This window comes from Dreissena polymorpha, chromosome 16 (assembly GCF_020536995.1).
Source record: "Dreissena polymorpha isolate Duluth1 chromosome 16, UMN_Dpol_1.0, whole genome shotgun sequence".
NCBI classification, from domain to species: domain Eukaryota; kingdom Metazoa; phylum Mollusca; class Bivalvia; order Myida; family Dreissenidae; genus Dreissena; species Dreissena polymorpha.
Window position 1 is genome coordinate 12,675,046 of NC_068370.1, and position 13,581 is coordinate 12,688,626.

Here is a 13,581-nt window from a genome sequence, read left to right on the forward strand (position 1 = left end):
TAATTGATTGAACAATAATATGAACTATTGTATTTATACATCTTTAATTACTAACACCAATAAAATATTGTTTAAACATAATTATTTTGCTATGCATTGTAAATATGTACATACATGTATAACCATCACCAGTGAAAAATAAATTAATGAACTTGAATAAATTATTTAAAAAAAATGCATTTTATATACAAGAATGTAGCTAAGCACATGTATATTTAATATAGACATTAACTAAACTGCTGTCAAAATATACATGTATACAATCCAACTGCAATGAAAATGATGGAAGTTTACGTAAGTGCGAAACTTATTCTCTAGCGTTGAACATTATCTGCATTCATTTGTGTGACATTCCAACTGAAAATAGCATCATATATTTTACTTAACCAAATCAGTAATAACCTCATCTAACTGGTCAGTAAATGTTTTAAAGGAAAATTTCTGTTCCACATGTTTTCTGCCATTTTCCCCTAGTGATTTTCCCAGTTTTGGATCGTCAACAAATCTTTCCATTGCCTCTGCAAACTGATCCGGCCTGCCTTCACGAAGAAACCCAGTCTTGCTGTCCACCACAGTTTCTAACGGTCCTCCGCTTTTACAGGCAATGACTGGGCAACACATGTACATGGCTTCAATGGGCACTATGCCAAAGTGCTCGTTATCAGGAGTGTACAGAAGGCAATGACAATACTGCAAAAGCGTGAGTTTCTGAGCATCACTAAACGACCTCAAGAATGTAACGTCATCTGTGACCCCAAATTTTTTACAGAGATGACGAAGTTCAAGGTAGTGCTCCTTGTTTTCAGTAACTCTTTCATCATACCCTCCGGCCATAACAAGGTGGATTCCATCGCCCTGAGATTTGGATATCTTGTCCTTTAGTTGACCTGAAAATGAACAAATACATATATATGAAACGATAATATGGCATTGACCTGATATAAATAGTACACTTAAAGTAAGACTTGCTATCCTGCTAATGCAGATGAATGTACACTAATTTCATGAATGAAAATGTTAACAAAATATATACACATTCCCAAAATGCTAGCAAGACAAGTGTTTCAAATCATATTCATGTTATCAAAGTGAGTCTTTCAAATTATAATGCCATAGAATATGAGCCACAAGTTTTGTTATAGCTGTAGTTTCATGTGTGTGATGGAAGTAAAGTATGAGGGGAAAATTCCGTATACTGATTTTGACAACGCGAATCGTGTGCATAAAGCAATGACAAACCTAAACAGACATTTTAATAAACACCATCTTAAACTTAATAAAAAGATTTTATTTTTGAAAACCTTTTTAACTTCACATTTAACATATGCAAAGTAACCAGTATTTATTGTGATAAAAACCAATGTGTGTTCCGATCCCTGTGAACGATGAGGGCAATCTTTTGTTTGAGCTCAATGTCTTTAAATTTGATATAAGGTCAACACTGTAACAATGTTCAACTTACAAACGCTTACAATGGCAGAATCTATCAGTGTTATATACGAAGAGGTTTCGCGGCCTCGCTTTTTTCGGCTGCTCATGAAATATACTCCCAGAATTTGTTGTACCCGCTCATCCATTTTTAGCTCGACTATTATATATGAAATATATATAGTGGAGCTATCCTACTCACCCCGGTGTCGGTGTTAGCGTGAAGATGTTAAAGTTTGCGTACCACCCCAAATATTTTCAATGTCCCTTGACATATTGCTTTCATATTTTGCATACATCTTTACCAACATGACCCCAATCTATAAACAAGAGCAGACAACTGTATCAAGCATTTTGTAAGAATTATGGCCCTTTTTTCACTTAGAATATGCATATTATTGATAAATCTATGTTTAAGTTTGCGTACCACCTCAAATATTTTCAATGTCCCTTGACATATTGCTTTCATATTTTGCAAACTTCTTTACCAACATGACCCCAATCTTTAAACAAGAGCAGACAACTGTATCAAGCATTTTCTAAGAATTATGGCCCTTTTTCAATTTACAATATGCATATTACTTTAGTTACATTGCCATAATTTCTTTATTTATGATCAGATTTTATTAATACTCTGATAAAACAACACTTACCTGAATACCACAATGGATTCCACCGAAACAATACCCCACGCCCCAACCCAGAATCCCTGCTCCCCCCCCTCAATTTTTTTCTTTCTTTTTTTATTTTTAAAAGATCATCTAATAAATGACCACACTCCACATTATATCACCCTCTCAACCCCTCCTAAATATTTTTTTTTTCCTTTTTTATTTATTTACTTTATTTTTAAAGGACCATCCAAACTTCCCACCCAAGCTATTGCTATCAAACTTGAAATAATATATATTTAGTTTGTTTTATGTCTTTACAAATGTTCAATAGATTGTGGAAAATATACCTGAACTATTACCTTGACCTTATTGAATAATTTGAACAATTACCCCATGATGGCTTACGTTATACTGTCAAGCACTCAAATAGTCGAGCGCACTGTCCTCTGACAGCTCTTGTTTTTTTATGAATTTACATGAATCGCGAAAATGACCCTGGGTCAACCAAATCCGCGTAAATCCGCAGAAAATTACATCCCTGAGTTAACAGAGATTTTTAATAATTCTTACCAAAAGCTTGAATTGCCAGGGCAAGATTCTTTTTTCGCTCATATCGGTTGATGGAAAGGAAGATTAACTTCTTGTTGCTAGGAATTAGGTCATCAGTAGGTTGTGCGACAGGTTTTTGAAATGCTGAGAAGTCAGGTATAGGATACAGTACAGCTGGCTCACACGAAGAGAGACTTCGAAATGTTTTCTTAAATACAGATGCTGAAACAAAATTAATGTTTTCTTTATTACTAAAAAACATATAGAATCCCCATATTATGTCTAATTATTCATACAAGGTATGATTCAGTGCCTTCCCCAGGAATTTGTTCAGGCGCCCCGGGGCCGACCGGGGGTGGGTTCGGGAGGGGTGTCCCCTCCTTACGTTGATTTTTTTTTTAAATTAAACGTGTCTATTCACGTTCTGTGGTGCGTTATAACTCAAAGAAAAACAGCGTCAAAAGACGTCATTTGGTGCGCTATGACTCTTCAAAAAAATAAAATCCCCCAGTCATTTAAAAAAATATTTTTTTTTATATTGTTTAATTGTTTTAAAACTTTTCCGCACAGATAGTAAAATCCCGACTCAAACGATTCCCCAATACATCCGTTTCAACCCGACTCTATTACTGTATACTTACTATTTTTCAAGTTTCTATTTATTACCCGATAATCCCGTTTATTCCGTTTTTATCAATCTTTTTCTGGTAAATATTTACGATAAAAGCTTTCAGTTTTTAGCATAGGTGCTTGCACCTATGCTTAAGGTATATACCACATTTTGAAAATCCACATCGGTCGGTTAACCTTTCTGAAGCCTTACCTGATCAAAAATCAGACGAAATATCTATTTAATTTAGCATATGGTAATTCTTACAATTTTTTGGAGGGAAACGTTTTTCTAACGTTTTCTTCCAAGAATATTACTGACACCGTTTTTAGTGAATTTTTCTAAGACCGTTTTATGTCAAAAAATCTTCTTATAACCTAGAACAAATTTCGTTCGTAAAACAATTCTGTTCTTGTTGATAGTGACCTCACACCTAATTTAGATCTATATGGGATCCCAATTTCTATTTCCTTCGTTTACTGTTCTGTGAGAGGTCAAATGTTTACATAACTGAATTAATAAGGCCCTGGTTAAAGTATATGGAACATTTCATCGGTTAATTATAAATAGAAATTAAAACATATTCTCAGCAGGAAGTGGGGCATAAAGCACTTTTATTCTTTGAAAATGTGTAAAAAAATGGCGGAGTACGATGAATGTTTTCTGATTTATGACATGGATTCTGACGTGCCTTTCTATGGATTTGATGAAGTAGAGTTTAAAAGTAAGAGATGTGTTAATTGAAGTTAAAATGTTTTACTTTGAGCCAGAAATTTACGTTACGAGTAGAGTTAACGGTTTAAATGTGGCATCGGATTTAATGGATTCGCGTGAATTCTGGACGAGTGCTGTGTCTGTAAAATATTAAATGGAAAGCTGTAAATGTATCAAGTCGGAAAAGAATACGGATGGTTGCATAATGGTATGCGTGAAATAATGTAATTCTACGTATTTATTTTCATAGTTATGTCATTTTGTAACCATTCACATTCGTCACTATTTGGAATTCCCGTTTCTAAAGCATTTTGTTAACAAGGGGGGCGACTCGTGATGTCAGCAATCGTTAAGGCTACAATATACTAAATAATCGAGTCATGAAGGGCTGTACTTTCTAAACAAATCATCATATTTTCCTCGAAGGCATGTTGTACACTTTGTTCTGGTTTTATCGTTTGGAGATATTGATAGGGGAAGCATAGGTGTTCACTACTTAATCCCTGAAATAGGATAAAGTTGGAGATTAAAGTAAAAAATGGCACTGCAAAAGGTTACAATCCACTAGAAAACGGCCGAAAAAGGCGCAAAAACAGTCGATTTTGATTTGAGTCGAATTTGTTTTTGGTTTGAACATGACAAATCTTTTTTATTGCTTAAATCGATTCAGCTAAGAATGCCCGTCAAGAAAAGGTATGGTTATGGGGGTCTCTTTGTGCAAAATGTTGTATTTATTTTCGCTCAAAGTTGTCGCTTTTACATCGAAACATATAAGGAAACTATTTAGTATATTTTGACCTAAACATTTACTTCAGCAGCATCTTCCCTGTATCTTGCAACTATGCTTTCAGCGCCATCGGCGCTCTCGTTTCTTTAACACAAACCTTGCCATTTTTTAAGTGACTATTAATAGATTTGATGAAATATTGCCTCTGAATATGCGTCAATCCCCTGACCTGTTGTGTGCTTGTTAAAACGCTCAATACACGCCATTTGTATGCACAAAGACCTATAGATTATTTGTAATCTATAGGTCTTTGGTATGCAATAGACGCGACGCTGTACATGCTGCATAATTTTCGCGCTCTTTTTAATTGAGAAAAAGATTCGACACAAAATAAATTTGCACTGCTAATTTGAAGCAAAAATATTTAACGTTGCGGTAACATTTACATTCGGAAGTGTGTTTCGGATTAAAAACGCGTTAACATCGACTTACGGTAATGGGTTTCGGATTACAAATTTAATTATTCCCATTTGAGATTTCAACAAATATTAACCGTTGCGTTATAAATTATACGATAATTTGTTTACACACTTTACGAGTCGAATAAATGTTTTGACGGAATTATGCATGAAATTCACGTTGTCCACGCGGATCACGGCCGGTTGCCATCATCAGTCTTCTAACTATCGATTATCGGACGAAACATATACAAGTGTGCGTTATTAATTCAACGAAAATTTGTTAAAGCGCATTACGTGTCGAATAAATGTCAGAAAAACGAAGTGAATCAGTTCTATAAATGGACATGTTGAAATATACATGTACTGGAATTAAATAAATTGTTATCACATAACTGTAACCGGGAGTCATTTGCACAACTTACTCGCTATAATAATTAATTGTTTACCACTTGCAATTAATTTCTCGTATTAATTATGAGTCATAGGTAACACTTGTTTACAGTAAAAAGGTGTGATGATGATGCCCGAAACCGTCTTTCATGTTCTGTACTGTACTAATTACCGGTTTTATATTACTCAAATGGTACAACTTCTTGCTAATCAAGCTGCGATAAACTCGTACTTCATGCCCGACGTCAATCAAAAATAATGGTCGATATTTAACCCCGCCCTCATAAGCATTCGCGTTACCGATTGGACGATGAACTTCACAGTTTGACGACTGGAAAGTTACCAGATACATCCTTGTCAGCATTTAAATGACCGTGTAATGTGGCTAGAATAATCGATACGCGCGTCATGCTATTCCTTATCAGTGGATTATCCATTACCCCATGTGGTGTTTATGGCGATTACTTGTGAAAGTAGGTACCGAGTGCTCTTTTAAAACAGGGAATATTGATACACTGATAGGGAAACCTTGATTTTTTTGGACAATCTCCACTTTCTTTTACTTAAGAATACACTGATCGGAAAATTTCAAGCGCCCCGGGGATTCTGATTTCGAAATTCAAGCGCCCCGGCAAGGGGCGCTTAAATGGCCTGGGGAAGGCACTGTGATTATAAAGAAATTTTAGCTGGAAGTGTTTCTTGAACACAAAAAAGCTATACAAACATTGTTTGCATTTCTTTTTTTTTCAACAAGGCTCTCTGGGTATTTTTTTACTTTAATATGTGCAATTTCAAGAAAAACTGAATATTTAAGCAATAATACCTGTGAATTTGCTGTTTACAAGCACAACATGGGCGAGTCCCGTTGTCCATTCTTCTAACAAATCCAGTGGCGCCCTGTATATTCTTTTCAATAAACTGTCATGCTTTGCTAACAGCATGTCGGGGAAATGACAATAGAATAATACTTTAGCACTGGAACACCGTAAAATTGGCAAACAGGCAGAAATTTGGTCACAAAAGATTATATCATAGCATATGTCACTAAATAACACAAGGTATATGGCTGCATATACCATCCTTATATAAGCACACACTGCATAAAAACGTCCAAAAATATTTCTTGGAAGCCAATCACCAGCAACAGTAACTGTAAAGTTACCATCTTTCGTCTCTTGGAAGCAATGGTTGGGATCGTGATGAGCTGTCACAAATTCGACTTTGTGTCCCCGAGATTTCAACGCTAGTGCTGCGTCCACCACCGCTCTTTCAGCACCTCCGATGCCTAGATCGGGGTGCAAGAAAACTACTTTCACCATTTGTTTAACGAACTGAAAATGTAACAAATGCAAAAAACTGACATCAAAGTCAGTCAGCGATCGTGTACCGGAAGTTGATAGTTGCTTTTCAATCTTACGAAGAAATTAACTTTCATTAGTCAGAGGTTACACTCCAACAAACTGTAACAGGCTATAAATATCAGGCTGTAAAATATTTCCTTGTTATTTTCCTATATTAAGGAAAGTAATCCTATATTTTGAAAGGCCTGCTATGTTTTCCTATAATTATGATGTGTGTCCTATATTTTGTCCATTGCTATTGTACAATATTTACTTTTAGCTCGCATAAGAACGACTTGGTGAGTTGTGATGATCGCCAAATTTTCGTCGTGCGTCGTTCGCTGTCAATATATGCCTCTAGAGGTCCAGTTATTAGCGCATGTTCATAAAACTGTGTCAGAAAGTTTGTTTTTATTAAGAACGCTTGGGCCTAGGATCATGAAACTTCATAGGTACATTGATCATGACTCGCAGATGACCCCTATTGATTTTGAGGTCACTAGGTCAAAGATCAAGTTCACGGTGACCCGCAATAGTAAAATGGTTTCCGGATGATAACTCAAGAACGCTTAGGCCTAGGATCATGAAACTTGATAGGTAGATTGATCATGACTCGCAGATGACCCCTATTGATTTTCAGGTCACTAGGTCAAAGGTCAATGTTACAGTGACCCGAAATAGTAAAATAGTTTCCGGATGATAACTCAAGAACGCTTAGGCCTAGGATCATGAAACTTGATAGGTAGATTGATCATGACTCGCAGATGACCCCTATTGTTTTTCAGGTCACTAGGTCAAAGGTCAAGGTCACAGTGACCCGAAATAGTAAAATGGTTTCAGGATGATAACTCAAGAACGCTTAGGCCTAGGATCATGAAACTTGATAGGTAGATTGATCATGACTCGCAGATGACCCCTATTGATTTTCAGGTCACTAGGTCAAAGGTCAAGGTTACAGTGACTCGAAATAGTAAAATGGTTTCCGGATGATAACTGAAGAACGCTTATTCCTAGGATCATGAAACTTGATAGGTAGATTGATCATGACTCGCAGATGACCCCTTTTGATTTTCAGGTCACTAGGTCAAATTTCAAGGTCACGATGACCCGAAATAGTAAAATGGTGTCCGGATGATAACTCAAGAACGCTTATGGCTATGATCATGAAACTTCATAGGTACATTGATCATGACTGGCAGATGACCCCTATTGATTTTCAGGTCACTAGGTCAAAGGTCAAGGTCACAGTGACAAAAACATATTCACACAATGGCTGTACTACAACGGAGAGCCCATATGGGGGGCATGCATGTTTTACAAACAGCCCTTGTGTTTAAGTTTAGTCTGGGTCACGTTAGGTAAAAAAATAGGTCACCAGGTTTTAATAAAGTCAATTAGAGCCCACATTTAATGCCAGAAGTTCATGAAAGTTGGTCAGGGAAATTGTCCCAATAACATTTCGATGAAGTGTTTGACACTCGGTCATTGGTGAAAAATACTTCTTGACTAGGTCAAATAAAGGAAAAGCTTGTGCACACTCAATAGGCCATTTTAAAGCCTAATTTTACGAAACTATATCAGAGCATTTTTTATAATAATATATGGGCAAATCAAAATGAGGTCAAGTCGGGTCAAACACCAGGTTTGTAGGTGAAAGGATAGAAAAGGCTTGTGAACACTGTAAAGGCCACATGTATAGCCCATTCATTTTGAAACTATATCAGCATTTGTCCCAATGATATATCGATCGAGAAACTGGGTCACGCGGGCTCATAAACTAGGTAACGGGGTCACGTTTATAAAAAATGCGTGTGAACACCGTAGAGGCCACATTCTTTGCTCAATGTTCATTATATTTTGCCAGAAGATGTATCCCAAATTGTATTCCGACCAAATTTGAAAGGCCATGTTGGTTCAAAAACTAGGTCGTTAAGTCAAATTAAAGAAAAGTTTTTGAACTTTGTGAATTTTTGAGGTTACCTTTATTGCAATATCTTCATGAAACTTCTACAGACCATATACCCAAATGATATCTCGGCCGAGTTCAAAACTGGGTCACTAGTGATAAAAACTAGGTCAAAATAAAAGGAAACAACGTGTGAACATTCAATAGCAACATTTATATACCAATCTCAAGGAAAATTAGTTATAACATTTTTTAAATGATACCTCGGCCTAGTTCCAAACTCGGTAATGTGTGGTCAAAAGCTGGGCCACGAGAGTACTCCCTGACTAAGCCAGAATATTTGTTGTAATAACTTCTCCGATGAGAGAACACCATGCTCGCAATGGAACGAAGAAGTTTTGTTTTGTGGCTTAATTCAAAACCATTAACATATCTCAGAAGATTGAAAAGGCGTAATTATGATATATGAAATAATATCGAAAATGGTTGTGGTTTGTTAAACGACATGGCTGTCGGTGTGAGGAGTTTTCTTTATAAGTATTTTGTGAGTTAGTTTGTGCACTAGTGAGCGTCTAATGGCCCTTGCTCATCTTTTATATTTAATTTATGGATAATTGATTACCGGTAGTCAGATAATTTACCGATCGCTATTTGACACGACTTCTCATCTGATCCGGGTCAATATCTGACAAACAACGTGTACAGCAAACACATGTTTAAATAGGACAAAACTGCTCCTTAGACAGAACTCATTTACTACACACATAACAAAAACGTAAAACAATTATAATATACACACTTTAGGTTGATGAAAAAAAAAGATGCACGGTCGCGAATAACTTATTTTTGTTGCTATTCGTGTTGTGAAAATTGATCTGTATGTGGATTCATATTTTGTACAGCGTATTTTGTATGTTATTGTATTCAGCGAAATCGCTAATTCCTCATTCTCTATCCGCGAAGGTCTCTGCAATTATTGACGGAACACAAACGACGCGCTTTTGATTTGATTGTGGGATTGAGTCCACACGCTCATTGGATGGTAGCTTTCCAATCACGGTCGAAGTGCGAATGGGCAATGCTCGTGCGAAGTGCTGCTACTTGTGGTGCAACCACGGCGACTTAACTGAATCGCTGTCGATGCGTCCGTCGAGGAATAATGCTACTTAATTTAAGGCAAGTTATTTTTTGTTTATTTGTGTTCATAAGTTGCTTAATAGCACGTCTAGTTTTGTTTCTGCATGTTCCTAGGTAGTTGGTATCCAGTACAAAAAATACAGTGGTCGTGCTAATTAAATAACTTTTGTAAACATGTTTGTGTCAACCGATGCCTTAATAAGTAGCGATCGATTGGTAGTATATTTATTCAAATAAAAATGCCACGAATGAAATAAACAGTACTACGCATGAAATTAAATTTATTAACTGTATTTTTAAACAAATAAAACGTGAAGCTCATCTTCAGTATAATAGCAACATGTTCATTTGTAACTACTTATGTATAACGATCTAATTAAAATAATTATTAAATAGATGTATTTAACATACGTTGTCTAAAAATAATAATTAGATTTTAATGAAACAAAATGCTGAAAGAAGCGGTAGATATTCGACGCACAAGATTTTAATATAAAACATAAACATTATTCATTATTATTAACATTGGCTGTATTGATAATGCTGTAAAAACATTTCATTTTATGTTTCCATCATGTTAGGCGTCTGATTAGTTTAGAAAAGGTACCATTTATGTACGAAAATGCAGTGGCATGGGCAAACATCTTTTTAGACCGGGGCTCTCTAACGTTCTTTTATTTTTGTTAAATGACAATAAAGAATATCATTTGTGATGGAATCTACAATTTTGCAAAGTCTTAACTAACACAGGCGTCATGCATTTATAATTAGAATTACTTAAACGCATGTTTACTATGAAATAGTTTACAAACCTTCTTGAAAACGGGTATTGGTGAAATTATTTGCTTGGTCCTCCTCAATGAGCCTTTTCTAGAAATACCAATGAAATGAGAAGGCACCACACGTTTACAATTACTACGACGCTGACATGTAAAATTTAAGTTCGTTTATTTGGAAATAATTTCGAAAAAAAATACAACTAATTATCAAAGTAAACTAATGTGCATTTTCTGTAGATTCACTTATGTATATAGCAATCCGAAATCTTAAGATAGTCCTATATTTACGAGTGTTTGAAAAGGTCAATTTCTTAGGTCAACGAGTTTTCTTTTTGCCTTTCTTTACTCAACGGGTTAATGTCATTTAAGATTTAAACTATGATGAAAGAAGATAATATCACAGCTAAAGGGCATACTCACTGTAATAACAATTTAGCGAAGTCAACTTCGAAACCTTAATACAGATTTTTAATATTCGTGGGGTTAATTGCATGGCATAAACCTATTGTTAAATATCTGTAGAGCCTGCATATGAACATTTATTTAAATGTGGAATCTTTATGGGTGAGCGTATTAATAATATCCCTTTAATATCCATTTCATTTTTGTTCGTATTACATCGTCGCCTCTAAGATTTGTATTGCAGTATTTCCGGTTTCAGATGCCCCCTTGAGAAACTATAGTTATTCAACAAAGGACCTAGTATTGTCATTAGCGGTGCTTTTTGCGGCATTTGAGAGTAAAGTTTCTTTAAAAAAGGTCTTTAGTTGATTATTTATACTAGAACAGGGGACATTAAAAGAAATGTATGACATTGGCAGAATATGAATATTTCCATGAGTGCTATATAAAGGCTTGATTATAAATGCCTTGATTATGTCGAAGGGAGGCCTAATTGTATTCATTACCGGTATCGCGATCTACCATACGATTGCCGGACCTTAAGACATATGCGGTTTGTCAGAGATAGTTTTTGTTACGTTTTAATTGTACTCTCCCACTTTAAGAGAGATTTAGATTATCCCAGTATACCCGGTCGTCCCACTATTCCGTCCGTAAGTCGGATTTGTGTGTCCCGATTATCTAAGAAAGTTCAGCTACTAGAGTGATGTAACTTTATAAACTAAGAAAATCCATATTTGAACTGTTTATTTATTATTTAATTCGACATTTGACCCTTTTTATTAAAACGCAAATATATCAGCCGTGTACCTTAAAGACTGTACCTGGATATTTTATTTCCGAATGTTATTCTCCAATAAATAAAACAGTAACATCTCTTTCCAACATAAAATGGCACGTGTGTGTCAAGTTACTTATTTTTTAAATAAAAAAATCAAAACATTTTCATCAGTAATTGAACTGTGTTTTGTGCAGAATTATAAGCGACTGTTGTTTTATCATATATGATATTATATCACATATATCATATATAAATACTAAGTATAATAAAACTTATGCATGATTACTCATTTTGAATCACTATGAAAACGAGATGATGATAAAATATATGCAGCTTATATTTGTTACCTTTAATGGAGAATAAATGACACATGGAATATATGGGTGAAAGGTTCTGCCCATTGTATTTTTTTTGGAAAATCAATCGATTTAAACTGACATTTTTGTATTATTCTTATGGAAGCAAATAATTACTGAACCGATTGTGCTATAACTTAAATCCCTAAGGTATATTCTCTGCAAATACAAACACAATAAACATACAAAATAAATTTCCAATGTCGTTCGTTTCCATATGCAAGGAGACATTTAAAATTGGAATTGACATTGCATAGGGTTATGCTAATGATAGGAAATTTATTTCAGTTCGATATGCAGCCTTATGAAAATTACTCTCATAGGTTCATAATGGGATTAGTTAACGTCATTTTTTTTTTTTTGAGAAAAATTTTGACTAGGAGATTTGGTATTTTGTTATTGACTTTTTAAAATATGGACATTTTTAAACAATAAAACTTAATGATATGACAGCATGCACTTGGAGACTTTTCTAACGCAATACGTATTGAACCAATATAGCTTCATTATTCCTTAACGGATTTTGTTGAAATTGATTAATACAAAAATACAAACCATAAGAAATTTAAAAAAATCACTACAATAGTCGAATTCTCAGCATCATTCAACGTAAAATATTAACAATTTGATTTATGTAAAACGCATAAACTTACAACTCTAAATGACTTACATATCAAGTTCGAGTTTCGTTCCGGACCATTGAATTTTGACGAAGTAACGGGTCCTGGTCTTATAAATTTTCACTTTAATAACAGTTTTCTGAACTATGTATTTTCCAAAGCGCTTGCACTTACTACTTACATGACTTACAGATCAAGTTCGAGTTTCGTTCCTGTCCAGTGTTTTTTTTACAAAGTTTTGGACCTTGGACTTATACATTATCTCTTGGATAACAATTTTCTGGACTTTTTTTCCTAAGCGTTATCATATGCTGGCCTAATTTTTTGTATGTTGGTCTAACTTCATGGCTTACAGATTAAACTGAGTTTCGTTGATTTTTTAGTTACGGGCCTTTCTTATTTTTTTTTATATCTAAAATAACACTTTTCCGGATTTTTCTGAAACGCTTTTAGATAATGACCTTATTTTTGGTGTGTGAGTCTACCTACCGGACCAATTTTCCCTATAATAGCTGCCATGAGGCTTCAAAGGGCAGTAGGGGGCTTTGCCATTCACAAACACATCTTTTTGTTAGAGTTCAATATATGTTTTCCTGGTGTTTGCACCCATATCGAATGTTGATATTAACATTAAATTAGAATTATAACGCGTTTCACCATTTGCACATGCAAAAAGATGTAACAATATCTAACCCTCGTGCTAAGGCGACCGATCGTCACTGATGAATTCTTTTACCGTGAGCATGAACATAATGTATGGCAACATT

General features: G+C 35.0%; 2 protein-coding genes across 2 annotated transcripts in view; one reads left to right on the plus strand and one right to left on the minus strand.

Moving 5' to 3' along the window:
* Nucleotides 1–25: 25 nt before the first annotated feature.
* LOC127862442 (alpha-1,3/1,6-mannosyltransferase ALG2-like) lies at nucleotides 26–6,894 on the minus strand. The gene is made up of 3 exons (XM_052401563.1): nucleotides 6,317–6,894; nucleotides 2,613–2,813; nucleotides 26–887 (listed from the first exon to the last, which is right to left on the minus strand). Exons 1-3 carry the CDS (start codon nucleotides 6,810–6,812, stop codon nucleotides 379–381), a joined length of 1,206 nt encoding a protein of 401 aa, XP_052257523.1. The 5' UTR covers nucleotides 6,813–6,894; the 3' UTR covers nucleotides 26–378.
* Nucleotides 6,895–9,764: 2,870 nt separating this feature from the next.
* Nucleotides 9,765–13,581, plus strand: part of LOC127862181 (twist-related protein-like) — an 8,083-nt gene continuing 4,266 nt past the window's right edge. Inside the window, exon 1 of the mRNA XM_052401185.1 lies at nucleotides 9,765–9,915. The gene's annotated coding sequence lies outside the window, so the exon portion shown is untranslated. The remainder of the gene's footprint in view (nucleotides 9,916–13,581) is intronic.